The sequence below is a fragment of the Camelus ferus genome, chromosome 12 (genome assembly GCF_009834535.1).
Source record: "Camelus ferus isolate YT-003-E chromosome 12, BCGSAC_Cfer_1.0, whole genome shotgun sequence".
Lineage (NCBI taxonomy): Eukaryota > Metazoa > Chordata > Mammalia > Artiodactyla > Camelidae > Camelus > Camelus ferus.
Genome location: NC_045707.1, coordinates 41,174,132 through 41,196,450, shown reverse-complemented (window position 1 = coordinate 41,196,450; position 22,319 = coordinate 41,174,132). Strand labels below are relative to the sequence as shown.

The window sequence follows — 22,319 nt, the reverse complement described above, 5'->3', positions numbered from 1 at the left end:
TGCCCATGCCCATATATTTTTAAGTGTACAATTCAGTGTTTATTAATATATTCACAAAGGTTTACATCCATTATCACTACCCAATTACAAAGCTCTTCCGTCATTCCCAAAAGAAACTTCATATCCACTAGCAGTCATTCCCAACCCCACATTCCCTCAGCCCTTGGCAACCACTAATTGATTTTCTGACTCTGTGGATTTGCCTGTCTTGGGTATTTCATATAAATATAATCATGCAATATGTGGTCTTTTGTGTCAGGCATCTTTCACTTAGCATAATGTTCTCAAGCTTCCTGCATATTGTAGCATGTGTCAATTCTTCATTCTTTTATATACACTGTAATTTTTTTAAAGGACATTTCTTGAAAAAAGGTAAATGCTAAGTATGCCTTAATAGAAATCTTTGCTATTCTTGGCAGAGAAAATGAGACAAGATATTCAACATAGAAATTTGGCTTGACAAATTAGTATTAATACAGTAATTAAAAATAAGACAAAAATGTAAACCCAATAAGTAAAGAACTGACAAAAATAAAAAGCTAATGGGAGTATAACATTATCATCAATATAGAGACTTTTCTTTATAACCTTAGTGAAAATTAAGGTACATGTTAAATTAGTATATTATGATTTTTTAATTGGATTTCACTTAATTTTTTATCAGGCACACTTGTTACATTTCTGAGTTGACATATACCTCTGTCAGACGAAAGTGAAGAGCAAGAAGGAGCACGAGGCTGCAGCTGAAATTAGAAAGTTAGAGGTGTTCTCACAGCCACATGAGATGGACAGAAGATTCCTTTCAGTAGGCGAGAGAGCAGAGTGCAGACAACAGATGTGAGAAAGGTCCTCATAGCTGTCAAGTTCCAGCATCCTTGTGCTGAAGAAGGGGTGGTGCCAACATGACTGATGTTCAGAGGGAATATAAAAGCCCTGGACTTCTCCCCAACTGCTTGTCACACTGACCTGCACCATCTCTCGACTGCTCGTGGGGTTTCTGTCAACTAGTCCTGGAGGGGAGCAGACTCTTTGGAGAATAACATTTTACTGTGACCATGCCAGAACCCACCAAGAAAGAGGGTAAGACTCTAGATCTTTTCGTTGTACTTTTTAAAGCATGTTTGGTTAGGCATTTTCAAACAAATATCCAATTTCTTAAATAGACTATAAAGTAATAGAATCAGTGTGATTTAAGGAAAAGATCTTTTAGAGTAAACAGACCAGAGGGAAAATATAGGAAGAGTATAACCAATTGACAAATATCTGATAATGATCGTTTATGAAGGAATATTGATGAAAATGATCAAATTATAACTTTATCATTCAATTGCAAGGGATCTTTGAAGTGTAATTTGATGTTAATTGCTTATGATGAGCAGATTGCATTTTCAAGTGTATTTTCTTAGGTTCAATCACACATTTTTTCCATTTGTGGGGGGTGGGGTGGGAGGGGCTTGGAATGCTTTCTTAAATGGTTAATATGATCAAGATTTCAAGAAAGAATTTGTAACAGTACTTCCAGATTTGCTATGTTTTTTTCATGGAAAGACATTTAAAATATGCAGATGCAGGTATTTTTTGCTTTTAATAGTGTGGAGCTTCATTATTTATGTGACATTGTTAAATTCTTACATGGAAAGAGAACTAAACACCTGGGTGAGAGAGAGAATCTTTGGATATCCCTGGTAGATTGTGTTTTTGAATGAGCTTTTTTGTAGATAATTTCATAATATGTTTATAGCCTTTTAAATATAATTAAGCTGAAAGTATGAAAATATTCTTCACTAGAAGAAATTTTTATTCAGTAGTTTCTCCTTTCTATAAAAAGTCAATATTTTAAAACTACTAATTAATAACATAAATTGGAATTTGAAATTACTAAAATAACTAATGAAAAACATAAATTAACAACATAAGTATATTGAGTTTAATTTTTAATGGAAACATTTTAAAAAATAGTTCATTCATATTAGTTTTCATTTCATTCATGCTTACTGAATCTTTATTCTTTTGCTTCTGCAAATAAAACAAGAAAACCAACCAAATAAACAAAATAACCAAACAAAAACCCCTAAACATTAGCAGGGAACCAGGAAACATAAAAATGATATTCAGGTTTTTTTCCCTTTTCATTCTTAAAAATGCTTTTAACCATTATTTTGAAGAAATTTGAAAAAGATGCTAGATGTTAAATCAAAGCTGAAATACTAACCAAATTATCAAAAGTTTTTGAAATATATTTTCTTTATGTAATTAAGTAACCAGTGTTGACAGGCTGTAGTGATCAGTTTACGGGTTGGCTTTACTTAGCGGTGGAGGGCATTGATGGATGAAGTCTTCCGCCCAAAATAACCACACCAAATGCATGCATTAATATGGGAACTTAATCCTGACTACCAGGCAATGAGTCCAGCCCCTGCTAAAGTGTCTTATTTATAATGCAAATGATTTACATGTGTATTAAGTGTCCTTTTTATTTGATCTGTCACTTGACTAGCCTCTTCAAGGCTTATTTGGATGAAATGCATTCTATGTTTCCTGACTGAGGACAGAATACTGCTTTAATTATCCTGCATTTAGTCGATGAATTTGCATGTGTTATTTTAAAGCACACTGGAAAGTGACAGAAAAGCTGAGACACTAATAAGTAAGATGACTGTGCCTATAAATCTAGTTATTCTGATTGCTAGATGTGATAAACTTTTACTTTTTGTCTGACAACTCAATCTGATCCATTCTACTTGTAAAGACAATGAAATTTTAGAGCTACAAAGAGGAAAATATATCTTTAACTTGAGCCTCCTCCAAAAAAATCCATATATATATTTTTTTCTTTTTAAATAAATCAACATACATATACCAAAGTCCTAATGATCATCTTTGCTCTAAAAGCACTGTTGGTATTCTGTGTAGGAGTTTCCCCCACCCAGGACAGTAATTTTATACTCAGATTCTTTGGTTAGTTTAAATATGGATGGTGGGGAATAGAAATAAAAAGAGGGTTACTGATACATTTAAAATCCTTTGCGGAAGTATAGGGATTTTTTTGCTGTTTCCTTACCAGCAGAACTGATTCTTAAAGGAACTGCACCTTGAAGAATTTTCCTAGTGAAAGCACTGCATTTTAATATTGTTTACATCAGAAGAGTAAGGAGTTTGGCAATTCAGGAACTATTTCTGGTCCTTGTACATTCTCCTACTGATTTCATTTTTACTGGGGTTGGTTTTGTTTCACATAAGCACCCCTCTGAAAGAAAGCCTTAAGAATAAAACATGCCACCAAACCAATTCTTCAGAGTCATTTCAAATTCTCTGCAGAAACATTCCCCATAAATAGGTCTTCTTACACCTCTTCCTTAGCTGCGAGAATCATGCCCAAGAAGAACATGACCACTTGCTGTGAATCTTGATAATCTACATTGGCTGGTTGGGCCCTCCTAGGATCCAGGAGGACCTAGCAACTCTTCAAGAGGCTGAGTTTTCAGCACCTGAAGGTGCAAGAGATGCCTCTGTCCTCCCAACCTACAGTGGCCTAACTCTGGGAGCTTTATGTTGGCTCTTGGGAGAGCTGGTCCTTCCAAGGAGAAGGGGGAGTGACAGGTGTAACTTTGGCCCTCAAGGAGGAACTCTAATGGAAGTAATTAATCAAGAGTCCTTGCTTAGACCCTTCAAAATAGTCTGGATGGCTCAGCAACCCCTTTCCAAGGAAGAAAGCATTATTTTTAAGGAATAACCACTTCCCATTGTCCTCCTCTTCACCTTCATCTGTTATACATTTATGCACTGGAGAAACACTATTCGTACAGTCAGTTCCAGAGGAAAGACCTGTCTTACGCTTTGGATTGATGCAGAACTTGAGGCCCAGTAAAATTAAGTGGCTCTAATCAAATAGCAAGAAAGGCTGTGGAAGAAAGCTTCAGATTTGTGGGAATCTCCCAGGATGTCTGGCTGCTACATTCATTTATGTATCAGCTATTAATTGAGCACTTACTATGAGTTAGTCACTGGGATTTCAGAGATAAATACAACATGGTCTCTGTTCTAAAAACTCTTATGGTTAATTGCCCCTCGATCCTACTGAGTAAAGAAAATCATCTTTCACTGGAATTTTCTCTTTTCTTGTCAAAAATTTTATCAACATGAATTAGAAAATTGCAATAGCCATTCTCCTGAGGTAGAATCTCTAATAGTTTAAAAATACTGTTCATGTCATTTTTGCCTAGAAATCATTTCTTAAGAATTTTATCTCTGTGGTATGTGATGATTAAAACCACAAAGCCTGGTTTGTTAATATACTCAGACAACTGTTAACTGTCAGAGTCTACAGAACCTAGAAAAATTCTCTTCTAAAACACCAAGTTCAGGCCTTAATGTGAATTTCAGTTTTTGTTCTGTGATATATCAGGCCCTATTATAATTTATGTACTTAATTTGTAGGGAAAAAGGCAAAAGTTCCTCCTAGGTGCTTGTGTGTCATTCAGAAAACCTTGGGAGAGTCACTGTAGCTCTCTCATCTTTCATGTAAGATCTCTTCTTAAAAACTCAGCAGGAGGGCATAGCTCAGTGGTAGAGTGCATGCTTAGCATGCATGAGGTCCCATGTTTAATCCCCAGTTCCTCCATTAAAATAAATAAATAAATAAATAAACGTAAGTACCTGCCCCCCCCCCCCAATTCCTAAAATCTTCTTGAAAACTCAAACACATGGGAAAACAACTCCATTTTGGATCATAATTTTAAGGGGCCATTCTGATAGCTCCAGGAATCAAAAGTACAGCCTTGTTGTTACAGATTCTTTTGCTGTATCAACAGACAATGTCTATCTATTCTATCTTGGCCTATTTTAATAGGAAGAGGTGGGGACATGGTAACGGAGAATAACTTTTTTACTCCATAAGAGTTTTTCCTTTGCTATGTCTTTCTTGGTCCCTAGAGATTTCACTCCATTTTAAAGCGCTGCTGAGCCCCAAACCTATCTGAATGTAGAGCCGTATTCATCCTCTTTGCCCACTTCCCAGCGTCTCTCATGGCTTAGTCATCATCAGAAAAGGAACCCGGGTAATGGGAAGCCTCCCTCTCAGATTTACTTTTTGACCTTCAGTTTCCACCTGCATGAGACTGGATGGCCTCTTTCAAACACCAAAATAAACTTGTCTTTGGAGATGTCATCTTTCATATAGAATATTATTACCCTTCCCTCAAACTGGGGGAAAGTTCATTTGTAGGAAGGAAGCAAAAGAATGGGAGAAGAGGAGGAGGTAGTTTATTGGTGGCAATACTTTATTTTCCTCCAAACTCTGAGTGGTTCCTTTAGGCCACATTGAAGATTTGGATGAAGAATAAAGCATTCATGTGAATGAATGCCACCGTGTTTTTCCCCCTGAAAAAAAACTTTGCCAGGCTGTGCTGGAGATACATGATATAGATCTGAATTCTCTGCTGTAAAGAAGGAACACTTTCTTTCAGGCTAATGGACACTGGAGGGGCTTAATCCTTGGCAAAATCATTCTTTTTCAGTAGCCTGCTTTTATGACTGTCGGACTGCACCTGTTAGGAAGATAAAGGATTGGCCAATTCTTTCCTCTCAAGCGCCCTAAATATATCGCTTTAAAAACACTTTGGAAAAACAAGTTGTATCCTTGCTTCTCATCCAGTAAGTCTGAAGAAGGCTGCCCCAGGCTTTGCAAAGAGCATGGGTGAGGGAGTTCCTGAAATGAACCAAGGTCACGAACAGGCTCTTGGGCTGGTCTGAGAGACCCAAGAGAAAGGGAAATGGGAATTTTCCCTTTGTTCTCTCAACGGCTCACTTTATTTTGGCCCGAGATGTGGCCTTGAAACATTTTATTTTAGGTTCCTTACAGACACGCAATTCACAGACTTTCCTTATTTACAGCAATTTCAAAGTATCCCTGGATTGGACATGTACGTCAGAATAAACTGCCCAGGCTGAAGTCACTTTAAAGAAATGCTTGGGTACAAAAATCAGTAAACTTTTTTTTTTAAAACTTGCGCAAATATGAAACCATGTTTTTGCAATCTTTTGTAAACACATAGATGCTTTTTTTTTTTTTTTTTTTTTTGAGAGTTGTGGGAAGAGGTTGCTGTGAAAAGAAGCAGTGGTGGTGTTTTTACAGCCCTAGAAAGCAATTTTGTTATTTTTACTTCAATTTCTTATGATTGTTTAATTTAAAATTTCTGTTTCAGCTCTTCATGGTCAGACAGAAGAATTTTTATTATAGTTAATAATTACTATTTTTATCTGCACTCCTCCCTAATTAGTCTATGAAACCTATACTATGAGACACAAAATACTCTTGGCAGCCCATGACTTCTGTGGTAATTCTAGACCTCATCTCTAGACATACTTGGGTGTGTTGGATAATAAAGAATGGGATTAAAGCTCTAGCGATCAAAAATAAGCAGAAAACTTTTAAGTTCATTTGTGTACCTGAGAGGATACGGCCACATCTTTTATTTATTTATTTTTATTTTTCTTATTAGTTCTTGATGGGAACAGATGTATTTTCTGGAGTCCTTAGTTTGTTCAGAATATTGCACCCTGGGGAAACCCAATAAATACACAGAAAGGTTGTTGTTGAAATTCCCTGTTTTGAGTTAGGTAATCATGAAGTGTCTATTGCTTTTTGAAGAGCAGTTTCCTAACATTTGAAAGCATAGTGATTAAGGACAATGAAACTATGAAAAAGAAGAAAAGACTTTATCACTGAATTTCCTACATGTATACAAATTGTCTCCTAACAGGAGAGAACAGGGCATCTGTCCCCAAAGCTTTTTACAAAGACACTTCCCAGATTTCAAAGTGACAAGGCGATACTGTGGCCCCCAGGTCTCTCCATGGATGGACCCAGTTATAATTTATAAAGAGTACATTTGTTTGGACAGCCACAGAGCTAGACAAGCCAAATTTCAGGATGTTCCCATGCATGGGGCAGATGATTTACATACTTTTATACGCATTTCCAGAGTAAAGTTTTAGATTTCATCAGATTGGGGCGTGAGGTAGCTGATTTGGCAAAGGAAAAGACCAGGATCACTTAATCACATGCTTAGTTTTCTCTCTAAAATGAGTTCCCAAAAAGCTAATTGTAATCTGACTTTCATTATGCCTTTCAAGTTTGAAATCCACTTTGATAAGACTTTTGCCCTTTTATTCTTCCTTAGGACTTTTTTTAATGGGCCAATTTGGCACATCAATACAATATCTAAAATTATATTTAATAGTATGTCAGATGTTTGATCTTATAATTTTGTGCTATTTATTTTTTGACTTGCATGCTAGACATTTACAAGAACTTGGGCTAAAAATTTTTCTTTTTCTCCAAAATCATCCAGTTCTTCCTCTAAACAGCATCAGATCTCTTGTTAAGTTCCTCAGGAATTCTTTGCTTATATCAGGTAATAGCTTTTGCCTTCTATAAAATTTTATACAACTTGCAGCAGAATATTCTGCTTATAACTAAAAAGTCACCTATTTATATAAAATTCTACAATTTAATTTCTCTTTTTTTTTGGTTAGATGTCTTTAGAATTGTTCTGCATAAAGTATGTATTTTGACCTTTTCCTTATGTATATTAAGTAATATTTGTTATTAAACACAGTAACATAAACAAAGTATACTCTTCACAGTACATTTGAAGCAGTTCAAATTCCAGCTGCACCCTGTACTGAGTTACACTTCAGATGCTTCAGCTTTTTCATCTGTTAAATGTGAATAGTAATAGTACCTAACTCACTAATTTTTTGTAAGAATTAAATGAGATAAATCAGATAAGCCCAGAACAAATTCTAACATGTAATAAGAACTCAAGTCTTTCCCTTCTAAAGCAGCAAATCTTGTCTGGTATAAGGTGTTAACTGCCTCACATTTAATGTAAACTTTCAGGGCATTTCTGCCAACACATAGCAACCACTGTCCACCTCCTTACCTTGTGTTCACATATACAGCACATTCCAAGACAGCTGCTGTTGTTATCATAACCATCATGGCCACCACCGTGAGTATTTCCTTTTTTAGAAATTTGTGGTGAAACATCTTAGCTTTTATGCATGGAGGTTCTGCTCAAATAAGAAGCCCACACTTCAGAGCCTCTGTTGTGTTGCTGCTGAAATGTGTTGTGTCCAGCTGGGGGTCCCCAGTTGTTAGCTAGACTGGTAGTAGCCAGTTGTTTATTCACTGCTCCATTGTGGGGTCATGGCCTTTACCACTGAGATGAAAGAGTCACCCTACACAGTTGAACGTGTAACTCTATCCACCACCAAGAACCCTATAAGGGTTGGGGGTGTGGGACATTAAGATTTCTCTTCCCACCAGGGGTGCTACTGGCAGGTGGGGTCTTCCTCTGGTCTGAACATTTCTGAGATAATCACATAAAGAACTCTCCATGACCACATATGGATGTGGTGGGTGATTGATTGAGTGACTGTGTTTACTGCTGTGGAATTTTATTTTTATGACCCCACCTGGCATCAGGCCTGTCCTTCCTCTATTTTTAAAAAGTCACCCAATGTGAGGCCCAGCAATGGCTTGGGGCAAGGCCTGTAAGGGATTTATTCTGATAACCCTACAACCACAGAAGAATGATGTGATTGTAGGGATGGTCTGCCTAGTGGCAGACCCCCACGAAAGGCATAAAAAGGGACTAAAGGGAGAAATTGTTAACCATTCAAATCACTTTTGTAATAATTACCTTTTGACTTGTGCTAAATTTTTTAACTTCAATTTGGATAAAGCTTCCACATCACTGCCCCCACTATGCCACTCCAATCTCCATTTGACTCTTCCTTTTAAACATGGTACGAATAATGATAAAGAAACTAGCCCTCAGGTCTTAGCAAAGGACGACATTTTCATCCAGCCCCATGTTAAAAGGAGTGAGAACCATTTGTTGCTGTGTAATAAATACCAGATCTGAATCTTCCTGTGTGGAATGACATCTTAAGTTAAAAATATGTGTAATTAGAACGATAGAAGAACAAATTGACTACGAAAGGGAAAAAACCCTGTGAATTCAGGGAATTTCCATCAGGCTAAATCATGAGTCATTGAAAGTTTGTATACTAGATGCACAATTCAGCCTCCTCTATTCAGAACCTTAGAATACAGTCTTTGGTGATATTTGCCCATAGTAAATAAATACAGATTAAGTTGATTGAATCAAATTCTGAGTAGCTGGATTCTCTAGATAACTAAGAGTTCATTTTATTCTTGAATCTTATTATTTCAATTTGTTTGGATATAAATATGCCTAAAGTGTAATATATTACTCCTTGTTTCTAAAAACATAGTATGGTGGATATAATTTAACTTTGCCATAAATTATAGATATCCATTATCATACCATGTGATATATCCCAAGAACCTAAATTATTTGTCTTTTTGTTAAATGAGTCCCTTTTGTAGTTCGAATTTGAGTCTAATTTTTGATGGCTTTCCTGTTTCATCCCTTGCCAGAAAGCTGCTGTCTTCTTTAATTACTCTTACCCGTCAGTATGTGAAGCTGCCCCCTTCTCTTCCCTCTGTTGTTGGCTTTGGACCCCAGCCAGGTCAATAATCTAGCTGAGAAAGGCTACACTGCAGAGCTGCAAGCAGGGTGCCAACAGTACCACATTTAAGGAGGCACTCATTCTCCGGGTTGTGCAAATGCAGGGTCCACACCTGTGTGTCAGTGCCTCCTTAAGTGTTGTTCCCTGGGCACCTGGCCCACATCACCCTTCTTCCAGTTCCAGGGCTGAGGACCGGGTTGATGGGGGGCGGTTGGTTCTCTTGGGGATAAAGCACTTGAGTTCTTAGTGTGTGAGTTGGAGGAGCTTGAGACAATTCATTTTCTTTTTCAGAAACCCTTACAATTTTTTGGTCAGCAGCTGTTATCTGGAGGTTGCTAGGTAGCTGAATTCCAAATAGGGGAGGTGGTACTAGACAGTATTGTCCTTTTGTCTCTATTATTCTGCACATAGGAAAACAAGTTACTGTCCCGCCTCCCCGAATCAGTCTATGGCTTTTATTTTGCCTGCTTCATTTTTATTAAGCAAGGTTATAGATTTTTCCTAAATGAGGCATATGATGTGAGTTTTTAAGTGCACACACACAAAATAATTTTTAAGAAGACTTACCATAATTTTAAATGAATCTCAAATGTTTCAGTCTCAGATCCATTGGCACTCAAAAATTATTGAAAAAACTAAAAAGTGTTTCTGTGCCTCCTACCTATCAATATTTACTATATTTGACATTAAAATGGATAAATTTTTAAAACATAAGAATACAAAGCTCATGTTCTATTAGCTGTCAGAGCATTGATGTCATCACACATTATATTTCCTCTGGAAAATGCCACTGTGTGTTTGTGAGAGAATGTAAGTGAAAAAGGAATATAATGTCATAGCATTATTATGAAAATAGTTTTGACCTTATGGACTCCTCAGAAGGGTCTCAGGGGCCCTTGCGAATCCCAGCTCATACTTTGAGGATCTCTGTTATAAGTCAACATAGAATTGCCTCAATTAAACATGTTGTAATCAAAAAAAAAAAAAAGAGTGAAAGAAAGTTGCCTCTAAAAATGTGTGTAATTCCCCCTTAAATCCCAGTGTGGAAAATATCTGGACCTATAGCTTATAATAAATAGAATAAGGGACAAAATAAGTATATAACTGTGAAAACATTAAATTACACGTTAATTTATGTCCAGAAAACTTTCTCTCTGTTACATAAGCAATATGGTCAGTACAAATGCACTGTCATTTGTGTTTGCTAATTTTCTGGTGACACTTACAATTCATATACTCAAAACCTGTCTAAGCACTATGAATGTCCCCATGCAAACAGTATTTTTTATTAAAGCAGTTTCCACCGTGCCGTTGTCTAGGCACATGAGATACAGGCTGCGGCGACATGTACACAGTGCCGGGCCTCACTAGCAACAGGAGATACACCTGACAGTTTTTATTGCATATTTAATCTAAAAGGGAAGATAATTTGCTATATTATCAAAAGTTAACAAATTAGGAGTTAGCCAGATAAGGCCTCATTCACCATGATGTTTACAATACATAAAGCGTTCACATATTTTATTTCAAACAAAGAATTTGACTTTGAGGATAAGAAATAATAATTAGGAATAATGTACAGTTTTTCCCTGTACCCCAGATTACCAGTGGATGGTTTTTAATGCAATTGTTTTATCAAAACAACGTATAATCCTATGACTTAGCGACAAGTGTTACCATGTTCTCCCTATGTTTTCTATGCCTGTATAACATACTCATATGACATCACTGTGCTCTCCGTGCTATTAAAAGTCTGGATTAAATTGCACACGAGGGTGCATAAAATAATTTTAAGTAGTCAATAATGTATTCTTTGAGCAAATGAGCCTATTCAGGAGAGAACTGAATTGTTTAAGTCACTTTGGTGTATAAGCACATACAGAGAGAGAGGGGCAGATCAATGCCTCTTAGAACTTAAAATTTTTTTCCCCTTTAATTTACTGACCATGGAACCCTTGATCATTGAAAATAGAAATGGACTGCATTGGAGAGAGCCAACCATTTATGGAGTTACTGGGTTCCTAGTCTCTCAGCAGAGCACAAAGTCCACATATGGGCTGTCTATTTCATTGCTGCCACCAGTGCCCGTCAATTAGAATGGCCTGGCACTCGCTGTGCAGGCCTGCCATTGGTGGCATACCTGTGCTTTTTACAGTAGGTGGTCATAGGAAAAATCCACCATAAATAGATCAAGCCCTTTGAAAGCATTTCAGTGCTGCAGAGGGAAAGAGCCTATCTGTGAATTAGAAAGGATCAAAGCACAGCCGCCCTTGCTGAAGAGGGAGGAGTTAGCTTTAGTTGCTGGTTCAGAACCCAGTTAATTTTTATGATGTCCTTGAAAATATTTCCTTGGGCTTAATTTTTCAGAGTGTCCCTGATTTTTTTTTTAATTCAAAGAGAAGGTTTTAAAATGGCACCTTATGTATAGTATCTCTTCTTCCTCAGTCTGTTGGTCTGTTTTCTAATAGAGACAATGGGAAGGATGGATGAAGGGGACAAAAAGCCAACTTTGGTCACTGGGCAGAAAATTCCCATGGAACTTGCTCTTTGGTTTTTGAATACGCAGAAGTATAGCAGAACTTCACCTCAGTAGATACCTGTTTGCCCTAAATCTAAAGGCCAGGTGCCTCCTGGCAGTTACAACATGGCAAAGCAAGTTGACAGTGGAGTTGGCGTGGTTGGCTGGGGGTTACTTGGTAAGAAATCTAGCCCAGATTTTGAAAAAGGGGAATCCTTAGAAAGACAAGGGGTGTTTTGAGGGCCAAAACTCTAGCCCTACTTGCTCTCTCGAAATGGAAGGTGTGTTGACAGTAACAAGAGATCTAAATGATGGGTTTGGCGAGTGCCTGGGAGCATTCTGCCAGCGGGAGGTCACTAATGGGGGACATAGTGTTCCCTGCGGGTAAGGCAGACGAGGAAAGCTGCCCTTGGAGTGCCAGGGGACGGTTCTTGATTTCTTGGCAGCGAGGAGAAGGGGCTTTTGTGTGAGGAGGAGCAGCCTGCCAGTCAACTATATTTATAGAGCACCTGCTGTGCAGAATTTGAAAAGGAGGAGGAGACAGGCCTTGTCCTCAAGAGGCTTGTGATCAAAGAGAGAAGTTCCCATGTCCTGTAAACCCTTTGCCATTCACAGTCACATTTGAAACTGGAGAGGATTTGATGATATTTAGGGCACAGTCTGAGCCTTCTTGTTCGAAGTGTGGGTTCTGGACCTACAACATCAGCATCACTAGGGAGCCTGTTAGAAAGGCAGAATCTGGGACAAATTCTGGGACCCCCAGAGTCAGAATCTGCACTGGACCAAATCCCTAGATGATTCACAGGTGCATAGCAGTTTCAGAGGCACTACAGGGGCTGTGGAGGTGGTGAGTCTCGAATGTTTTGAGAGAGCAAAGCCCCCTGGTGTGGTGACTACACTGATAGACGGGGGCAGTTACTGGACCCATGAGATTCTTAAACACAGGCATCTCATCTTAGCCTCTTTTATGAACCCCATCCTTGTCAAATTCCTAATGGGCGTTCAATGAATTCTGGTTGCGTGGGTGTTTCCTCCGATAGTCCCCATTCAGTGGGGTATTGTGGAAGTTGCTGTGAAAGAATTATTGTTGTAGAGGCAGCTAATGAATTTGGGGAACAGGTATACAATTTCTAGAGGCGTGGGCAAAGCTGGGCATGACAGAGCCTGTCAGAGACAAACGTAGAGTCAGAGTAAGATGCCTTAGCAGGACTTTTAAGGCAAAGACTGCGGGGGTGGATACCTTGAGGCTCTGAGACTTTCCTGCAGGGGGTTCATTTTCAGTCTAAGTCCCGTGCTGCTTGGGCTTCACCACTCCTGGGCCCCCTCTCTCCAGGTTTAGCACAGCTGGAATTCTTTGTTTCAAATGCCTTGAAAACTATTTAGAGTTCATCTTTTTATACCTTTGGTCCCACGAGGATTGATTGATCAATTGATTTACATTGTATAAACTCTATAATGCAAGTAAAACTCATCAAAATCAATTATCATTACCTTTTGACAGGAGGAGAGTGAGGGGCCCACCTCCTCTGTTCAGTTCTCAGAGGCTTCCTTAGCCCCCACCCCCAGCTCCAAGCATGTTCCAACATGACACATCCCACAGACCTAGAAATAAGGCAAATCCTAGCAGGTGACCTGTGAGGAAAGACGTGAGTATCATTCTCCCAGGTGTGTCAGAGTGAAATCATGGTAACAGTGATGAAACCATGAAAAGAAAGAGAAAGCTTATAGGATGTCTACCCCATTCCGTGCCTCTGAGGACTCATTCACTCATTCATTCCTGCCAACAATGCTTGATATAGCTTCTGCTATTATGTCCATTGCAGATACGAGGAGATCAGGGCACCTGCCACTCCCCGTTCCTTAGCTCAACAGCCACATGATGCTATGTGGCCATGACAGTAAGACCAGTGAATTCAGCAGGAAGAATGCAGCAAGATCTCTGGAAAATCCATCCACCCACTGCTGCCTCCATAGGGGGAGGAGTTGGGAAGGGAGGTGCAGCCCTGCCTGCCCAGGCCAGGTTCCCAGTCAGGCCCACCTGGGGCGGAGACTGGCTCCACCCTTCGTGGGCTATGGAACCTTGCAGGGTCTCAGTTCCCATCTGCAAAATGGGGATAATGAGAGTACTGACTTTATAAAGACGGAAGGATTATAAAAGCGAATATATATTGGGTCCTGCGTGCAGTGGGGGCCAATACACCATTGTTATTTATTTATTCCTTCAGTGGCTGTAAAGCGATAGAGTTCCTATGATTTTAAGAAGGAAGCGTTCTGGCTCTACCTATTCACCAGGCAGGCTTGCATTTTCCTACTTCTACTTGCCACAACCATCCTAAAAGTGTCCCAGCAGTAATATCCTATAGTATTTCTGTAGTTCTGACTATCTGATGCAGTTAGCCGTTGATGATGGATGTTCTGTGCATTTGCTGGAAGTTGAACTAAGCCCTTTAAATTCTCACTTTGGCTTGATTTGGGGGCTGGCTGTTACGTTGAACACTGGAGCTACAGATACGATGGAAATGAAGAATTCACATCCAGGGCACTTTGACAGTTTCTGTGTCCAGGAAGGTTCTCTTTTATTTAATTGATTAAAATTCACCCCTGGCCTTACTTTCCAAACAGGATTTTAAGCAACCACAACTTCCCTTAGAAAATAGGCCTTTGTTTACACAGATGCTGGGAAAGCGTGGCCAATTTGATAGTCCATATGCAATCACCATAGAAGCCCTTCTTAATTCTTTCTCATCAATTCATTCTGCATATAATGTGTTTGCAGCAATAAAATGTGGTACCAGGGAGATAGGAAAAGAATGAAAGATCCCCGTTTTTGTTCAGTTGGGAGGGACAGGAAACACAAATATATGGAGACAACTGGAAAATAATTTTAAAATAATTAGTGAATAAAAAGGTGTATTATGATGTGGTCCTGAATGCCAAGAGAATAAGGGAGGGGAACAGAATGGAATAATCAGCTCTGGAAGTCTTAAGAGAAATGTCAAAAAAAAACAGACCAAGCTTGCCAAAGAATGTTAACAGTTATTTCTATAAATCACAGGGCTCTGTCTACATGCCAAGGACTGTGCTCTGCATTTTACATAGGATTGGCTCCCTAAGAGATCATTTATCTTAGTAGTTTTATTTCACAGATGACACCAGGACTGACAAAGATTAAAGATTTGTCCCCAAATATACAGCTCATAAGGCCTAGAGTCGAACTAGGTCTGTCTGACACAGCCACATGAAAAGGGAAAACAAAAGGTCTGTTCGGGAGAAGATTATCACTCTTCCCAGTGAAAGGTCAGAAGGTAAAAAGAGAAGCCAGCTCTAGAGCAGAGGGGCCACTGGGGTGCAGTAAGGAGAGAGGGAGGGAAGAGGTGCCCGCCGACATTGACTTTGACCGTTAACTTGAAGAGCGCAGAACTAACCAAGTAGATAGCAGAAACCCTCTTGGGTTGAATAACAGAACGACACACAGTGGTGGTGTAAGCAAACCTGCAGCTGTGGGACAAAGAGATTGGAAGGCAGAGAAACTTGTCTTAAAGGGAGCCATGAAGAGGCTCATGGGCATTGGATGACAATGGCCCCATCCAAAAGACAGAGTGTCAAAGAAACTGGCTCCTCACTCTCTGTGTTCTGATATCCATGTGCTGCAACAGCTCACCCCAAGCCGAGAAGTCAATGTTAGATTTTCATTTCTGCACTCAGATCTCTGAAAATAAAATGCTTTGAGGGTTTCATCTCCTCGTGGACACTGGCAGGAAAGATACTTTCCATGACGTGGTAGACATGAAAGCGTTTCTGGTGTGTCATCTAGGGGACACTTGTGCTTTCACTGTATGTTCAAACCACATCACATCCTGCCAGTCTGTAAGGTGATACCTCTTTTCTCCTTTGGTTATATTTTCTTCCTCATTAGTAATGAGTATATTAATACTTGTTTGTGGTCATCTGAATGAAAATACAGTAATCGTGTGTTTTTAAACAATAAACTGGAGTTTATATCCAGCACCAAAAATTAGTGATGAAAGAAGACGTTGCTAAGGGGGTAGGAAGGGATAAATGGGGAGTTTGAGATTTGGAGATACTAACTACTGTATATAAAGTAGATAAACAACAAGTTTCTTCTGTATAGCACAGGGAACTATATTCAATACCTTGTAGTAACCTATAATGAAAAAGAAAAAAATATATGCATGGTACATGCATGACTGAACTGTGATGCTGCACACCAGAAACTGACACAGCATTGCAAGCTGACTATACTTCAATAATAATAATAATAATTTTTTAAAAGAAGACGACATTGCTGTTCGGGGCAGCCCTGCATCTCTCCTCTCTTGATTTCTGTTGCAGTGCGTGCTGTTTCTCCTGCCTCATCCCAGCCTGCCCAGACTAAAGTGGGCTGCTTGGTCTGCACACAGGGATGACTCTGGGGCTAAACTGCTGTTCGTGAAGTATTGGCCTCTTTGCTTGGAAAGAGCTGCTTGTGGGAAACTGTGGAAAATCCTAGATCTGGACAGAGATAAGGCTCCGGGGATCTCACAATGTGCCTATAATACAAAAACTTTTCTTTGTTATTTATCAAACAGAAAATAAAAAGAGATCCCCTTCATCAATGGCCTCTCCCTGGCCAGAAGTAGGAGCGGCTGGTTCACATACTCGTCACTGATTCCCGTTCTGGGGCATCTGTCGGGGTTCAGCAGGGGAAATTCTATGCCCATGGGTTATGGGATATGCCTTTAGCTACTTGGACATAGGATATTCTTTCCTAGAAGCTTCTTTAACAGACCTCACTGCCAGACTGCTCCATAATTTTGGATATCCAAAGGCAGGTATGAAACCTCAAAACCAGAGCTCTGATAATTTTAGACAAATGTAGGTAAAAATCGACTCCAGGCATATGCACGTCCAGAAATGACCGTGAGACTGGGAGTGGGGTTGGTTCTGTTTCCCAGAGAACAGCGGTTTGCCTTGTGATCAAACGAAGCACTGCAAAGCCTGAGGACTTCGGTCTCACCATCATTCAGAATGTATGTCTCAGGAGGGCAGGATAATGTCGGAGATGCTGCAGTGCCCTTGCTGTCTGGGGCAAGTGGGCTATCATTTACAGGTACCTTGGGCTCTAAGGGACATGCTTGGCACTCTCCGTGTCTTATCTCATCCTCACAGCAATCCTGTGCATATGAGATAGGTGTCGCTGTGTCCTTCCTTCCAGGAAGGGAAACAGGCTCAGTGCTATTAAACACCCTGCCTGCCGCCTAAGCAGGTGGACAGACACTTGGAAGGACACGTGGACCCCATTGGACCCGTGCTCTGTCCATCACTACACTGCTCCCTCTCCTGGAAATCTCTATATCTTCAGACCACATTTAGATCCTCACTTCACACCATATACCAAAAGACAGTGGTTCTTGGGTTGATGCCTTTCCTGCTCCACTGCTCTTGTCAGCCCAGGGAAGACGGCTGCCTGGAGTTGAGCACAGCCTGGGGCTGTGGAAAATAGCTTTTCTCTGGGACAAACGAGACTAACATTTCCATCATCCTTTTCATTTCTAGAAAATGAAGTGCTGGCCCCAGCCCCAGCTTCACCCCCAGAAGGTGAGTAAAAACATTGTTTTCTGTGTGTGGGCTATAAATACAGAACATCCATCCCATCATCATTTGTCCTCCATTGAAGCTGTGAGCTAAAGCTCATCTCCTGTGGAGAAGTTGTCTAACCACCGTGGTGACAGGTTTGTGATAATAACAATACGTTGTGTTTATGTAACTTTCTTCTAAGTTAATCTGATTTGGATGGCACATAGGATACTTATAAAACCTTTGAAGTTCTCCAAAAATGATTGTTACGCCCATATTTTAACATTGTGGAGGCTGAAGGATTTGCAGTGTTTTTTTCACAAAGAACAAATGGCAGACAAAGCCTACCTTGTTCTTGGGAGAGTGGGGTCACCCTGCCTTAGTCCTGGAAGATGAGCACCCCTTTCCTTACTTGAACGAAGTCACCATCCAGCACCTCCAGAAACTCCTAGGGGAGTTCTGAGGCTCAACACCAGTCAACTTCTCCAGCCCTTAGCACCCTGCTGTCCAGCAGATGGCAACAAAAAACAAGCAATAACAAGTTCCAGCACACTCCTTGACAGGTAGAGGTGGTACCCAGCAACACACACAGGTGAAGTATGTTCTTACGTCCACAAACACCTAAGGAAGAGAACAGAATTGGGAGCATGGCAAGCCCAAGTGGAGTGTCCAGACTATTTGTCTGCCCAGCCAAATGGCCCCCAGCATGGAGGCAACCAGAATTCTGTGCATTTTCCCATGAAGACCCCAAAGTGCTCTCTCTCATCACTCTTCTCCTTGAACCAGATGAGAAACTCATATCCATTCAAGAATTATTCATGAGATGTTTACCGTATGCACAACTCTGCCCTAACCCTTCATTATTTTATTTTTATTTTTTAATTGAAGTATAGTCAGTTACAGTGTGTCAGTTTCTGGTGTACAGCATAATGTTTCACTCATACATATACTCACGTTCATATTCATAATGGTTCAGTCACATATATACATATATATGTTCATTTTCATATTCTTTTTCATTATAGGTTACTACAAGATTTTGAATATAGTTCTCTGTGCTAAACAGAAGAAATTTGTTTTTTATCTGTTTTATATGTAGTAGTTAATATTCACAAATCTCAAACACCTGATTTATCCCTTCTTACCCCCTTCTCCCAACCCCAGTAACCATAAGTTTGTTTACTCTGTCTGCTCTAACCCTTCAGAAGGATACAGGGCTATCCATCAAATACTTATTGATAGCTAGGTGCAAATGCACCATCCCAGAGGTAGTGCAAAACCTCTAGCAGAAAATGTTTCCTTGTATTCAAGTTGCTTACAGCCAAATAGAAAATAAAATAAAGCCCAGAGAACAATGAAATAAGATATAACCACTATTCTGAACCATCAGACAATCCTTTAAGAACCTCCCAAGACAATATGTGATTTAAGGCAGGTTCCGTTAATTGATCATGTGGTGCAAAGCCAGGGGGTGGGAAGTCACTGTAGACCAGCCTGGCCAATGTGAAAGCAGGAACTGAATGATGCTTCAGTTGCTGGTGATATTTTTTTGCATGGGAATTTATAAGGGGATATAAAACTCTTCTGCTCTGGAGATTATTTTCAGGAGGGTGGTTTGAGAAATCTAGCTGCTCAGAGGAGCTCTTGGTCCAGCTAAGAATACAAGATTCACACAGTCCAAACCCTTACATAGTATGGAGGAGTATCTCTGTGTGTTTTAAATAGATGAAACAGGCTCAGGGCTGTCTTAGTTCAAACAGGGGCAAGCTCAAATTTAGTTTTGTTTCAGTCTGTGTTAAATGTGTGACATTCTTCTGAAGAGCTGCTTCTTCGTTATGTTTCCTTCTTGCACATACAGACTTATTTTTGCCAGCACTGAGTACACCGAGAACCTGCAGGCATTACAGACATAACCTTTCCCTTCTGTTCTTCAGATCAGCAGCTGTCACTGGGCCACTATAAAGTTTCCCTTGTCATGCCATATTTCATATTCATTGTATAATACTGACGTCCTGTTCCTAAAACAAGTCTCCTCCCAAACTCTGCTAAAACTGTCCTTACTAGTTAACTACACAGGTTGAACTTCCTTAAAGACTGTCTCTTGTTGGGGTCTACAATGAAGTGACCCACATTTTATACTGACTTTCACACTGGCATGTTATAACGTGGTCCCAGCATAGCTAAGTATGTCTTAACAAAATCTGTATTGCATCTCTGTATATACTTTTTCCCAAAATGATCAGCTTTATCAGCTACTTATACTAAAAGTTGGATGTGACTCTACATTATGATTCCCAAATTCATAATTCATGTCTAGCATAATAAATGAGTATGTAGCATCACTGATGATCTGTTCTGTTGTCACTTAATTTCTTCTCTCCCCCCTCCCCACCATTGCTTACCATGCAATAAAGCATTTTTTAAAGATATTTTTTAAAATGTGCTTGTACTTTTCACACAGAACCAAAAAAAGAGAAGGAGGCTGGAACTGCAACAATAACAGGTAAGTTGGTAGGAGGGAGAGTGAGCCTGAATTCAACAAAGTTAGAAGCAGAAAGATTTTATACCCACATTTTATATTATGTGATATACTATATATATCACATTTTCCACACCCACCTGTTATAACGTGGCCCCAGCATAGCTAAATATATTTTAACAAGACCTGTATTGCATGTTTCTATGTATGCTTTTTCCCAAAATGATCAGATTTATTAACTGTTTTTACTGAAAGTTGAATGTGACTCTACATTATGATTCCCAAATTCATAATTCATGTCTAGCATAATAAATGAGTATGTAGCATCACTGATGATCTGTTCTGTTGTCATTAATTTCTTCTCTCCCCCCTCCCCACCATTGCTTACCATGCAATAAAGCATTTTTTTAAAGATTTTTTTAAAATATGCTTGTACTTTTCACACAGAACCAAAAAAAGAGAAGGAGGCCAGAACTGCACCAGCAGCAGGTAAGTTGGTAGGAGGGAGAGTGAGCCTGAATTCAACAAAGTTAGAAGCAGAAAGATTTTATAACCACATTTTATATTATGTGATATACTATATATATCACATTTTCCACACCCACCTGTTATAACGTGGCCCCAGCATAGCTAAATATATTTTAACAAGACCTGTATTGCATGTTTCTATGTATGCTTTTTCCCAAAATGATCAGATTTATTAACTGTTTTTACTGAAAGTTGGATGTGACTCTGCATTATGATTCCCAAATTCATAATTCATGTCTAGCATAATAAATGAGTATGTAGCATCACTGATGATCTGTTCTGTTGTCATTAATTTCTTCTCTCCCCCCTCCCCACCATTGCTTACCATGCAATAAAGCATTTTTTAAAGATATTTTTTAAAATGTGCTTGTACTTTTCACACAGAACCAAAAAAAGAGAAGGAGGCCGGAACTGCACCAGCAGCAGGTAAGTTGGTAGGAGGGAGAGTGAGCCTGAATTCAACAAAGTTAGAAGCAGAAAGATTTTATACTCACATTTTATATTATGTGATATACTATATATATCACATTTTTCACACCCACTTGTTATAACGTGGTCCCAGCATAGCAAAGTGTGTTTTAACAAGACCTATATTGCGTGTTTCTATGTATGCTTTTTCCCAAAATGATCAGATTTATTAACTGTTTTTACTGAAAGTTGAATGTGACTCTACATTATGATTCCCAAATTCATAATTCATGTCTAGCATAATAAATGAGTATGTAGCATCACTGATGATCTGTTCTGTTGTCATTAATTTCTTCTCTCCACCCTCCCCCCATTGCTCACCACACAAGAAAACACTTTAAGATATTTTTTAAAATGTGCTTGTACTTTTCACACAGAACCAAAAAAAGAGAAGGAGGCCGGAACTGCACCAGCAGCAGGTAAGTTGGTAGGAGGGAGAGTGAGCCTGAATTCAACAAAGTTAGAAGCAGAAAGATTTTATACCCACATTTTATATTATGTGATATACTATATATATCACATTTTTCACACCCACTTGTTATAACGTGGTCCCAGCATAGCAAAGTGTGTTTTAACAAGACCTATATTGCGTGTTTCTATGTATGCTTTTTCCCAAAATGATCAGATTTATTAACTGTTTTTACTGAAAGTTGAATGTGACTCTACATTATGATTCCCAAATTCATAATTCATGTCTAGCGTAATAAATGAGTATGTAGCATCACTGATGATCTGTTCTGTTGTCATTAATTTCTTCTCTCCACCCTCCCCCCATTGCTCACCACACAAGAAAACACTTTAAGATATTTTTTAAAATGTGCTTGTACTTTTCACACAGAACCAAAAAAAGAGAAGGAGGCCGGAACTGCACCAGCAAAAGGTGAGTTGGTGGGAGGGAGAGTGAAGCTGAATTCAACAAAGTTAGAAGCAGAAAGGTCGGTAATGATTGCCACAGAGGCCACATAGAATTTGTCTTCATTAGCTTACCAAGATTCAGATGTCTATTCATCAGTCAAAAAAAAAAAGAGAGAATTCCTGGCTGAAACAGTTCTTTTCTCACATATACCTGAAGTGAGACACCATTTGTAGGAAATAAACTAGTATGATTCTAAACAGACAGAGCTGCAAACCAGAAGGTCTCTACTGAGAACAGCTGATGATACGGCTCTGGTATTGCATTTATTG

The 22,319-nt window shown here is 39.3% G+C and overlaps 1 protein-coding gene across 30 annotated transcripts in view; it reads left to right on the top strand.

Annotated features, from left to right (window-relative positions):
• Positions 1–936: 936 nt before the first annotated feature.
• MYBPC1 (myosin binding protein C1) overlaps positions 937–22,319 on the top strand; it is an 82,745-nt gene continuing 61,362 nt past the window's right edge. For 15 of the 30 annotated variants that reach the window (XM_032493530.1, XM_032493526.1, XM_032493521.1 and 12 more), the window contains exons 1-7: positions 937–1,080; positions 17,639–17,680; positions 20,121–20,162; positions 20,586–20,627; positions 21,051–21,092; positions 21,512–21,553; positions 21,973–22,014. In XM_032493530.1, the coding sequence (XP_032349421.1) occupies positions 1,056–1,080; positions 17,639–17,680; positions 20,121–20,162; positions 20,586–20,627; positions 21,051–21,092; positions 21,512–21,553; positions 21,973–22,014 (277 nt within the window). In that variant the 5' untranslated portion in view covers positions 937–1,055. The remainder of the gene's footprint in view (positions 1,081–17,638; positions 17,681–20,120; positions 20,163–20,585; positions 20,628–21,050; positions 21,093–21,511; positions 21,554–21,972; positions 22,015–22,319) is intronic. The other 15 variants (XM_032493531.1, XM_032493529.1, XM_032493527.1 and 12 more) reach the window with 7 other exon arrangements.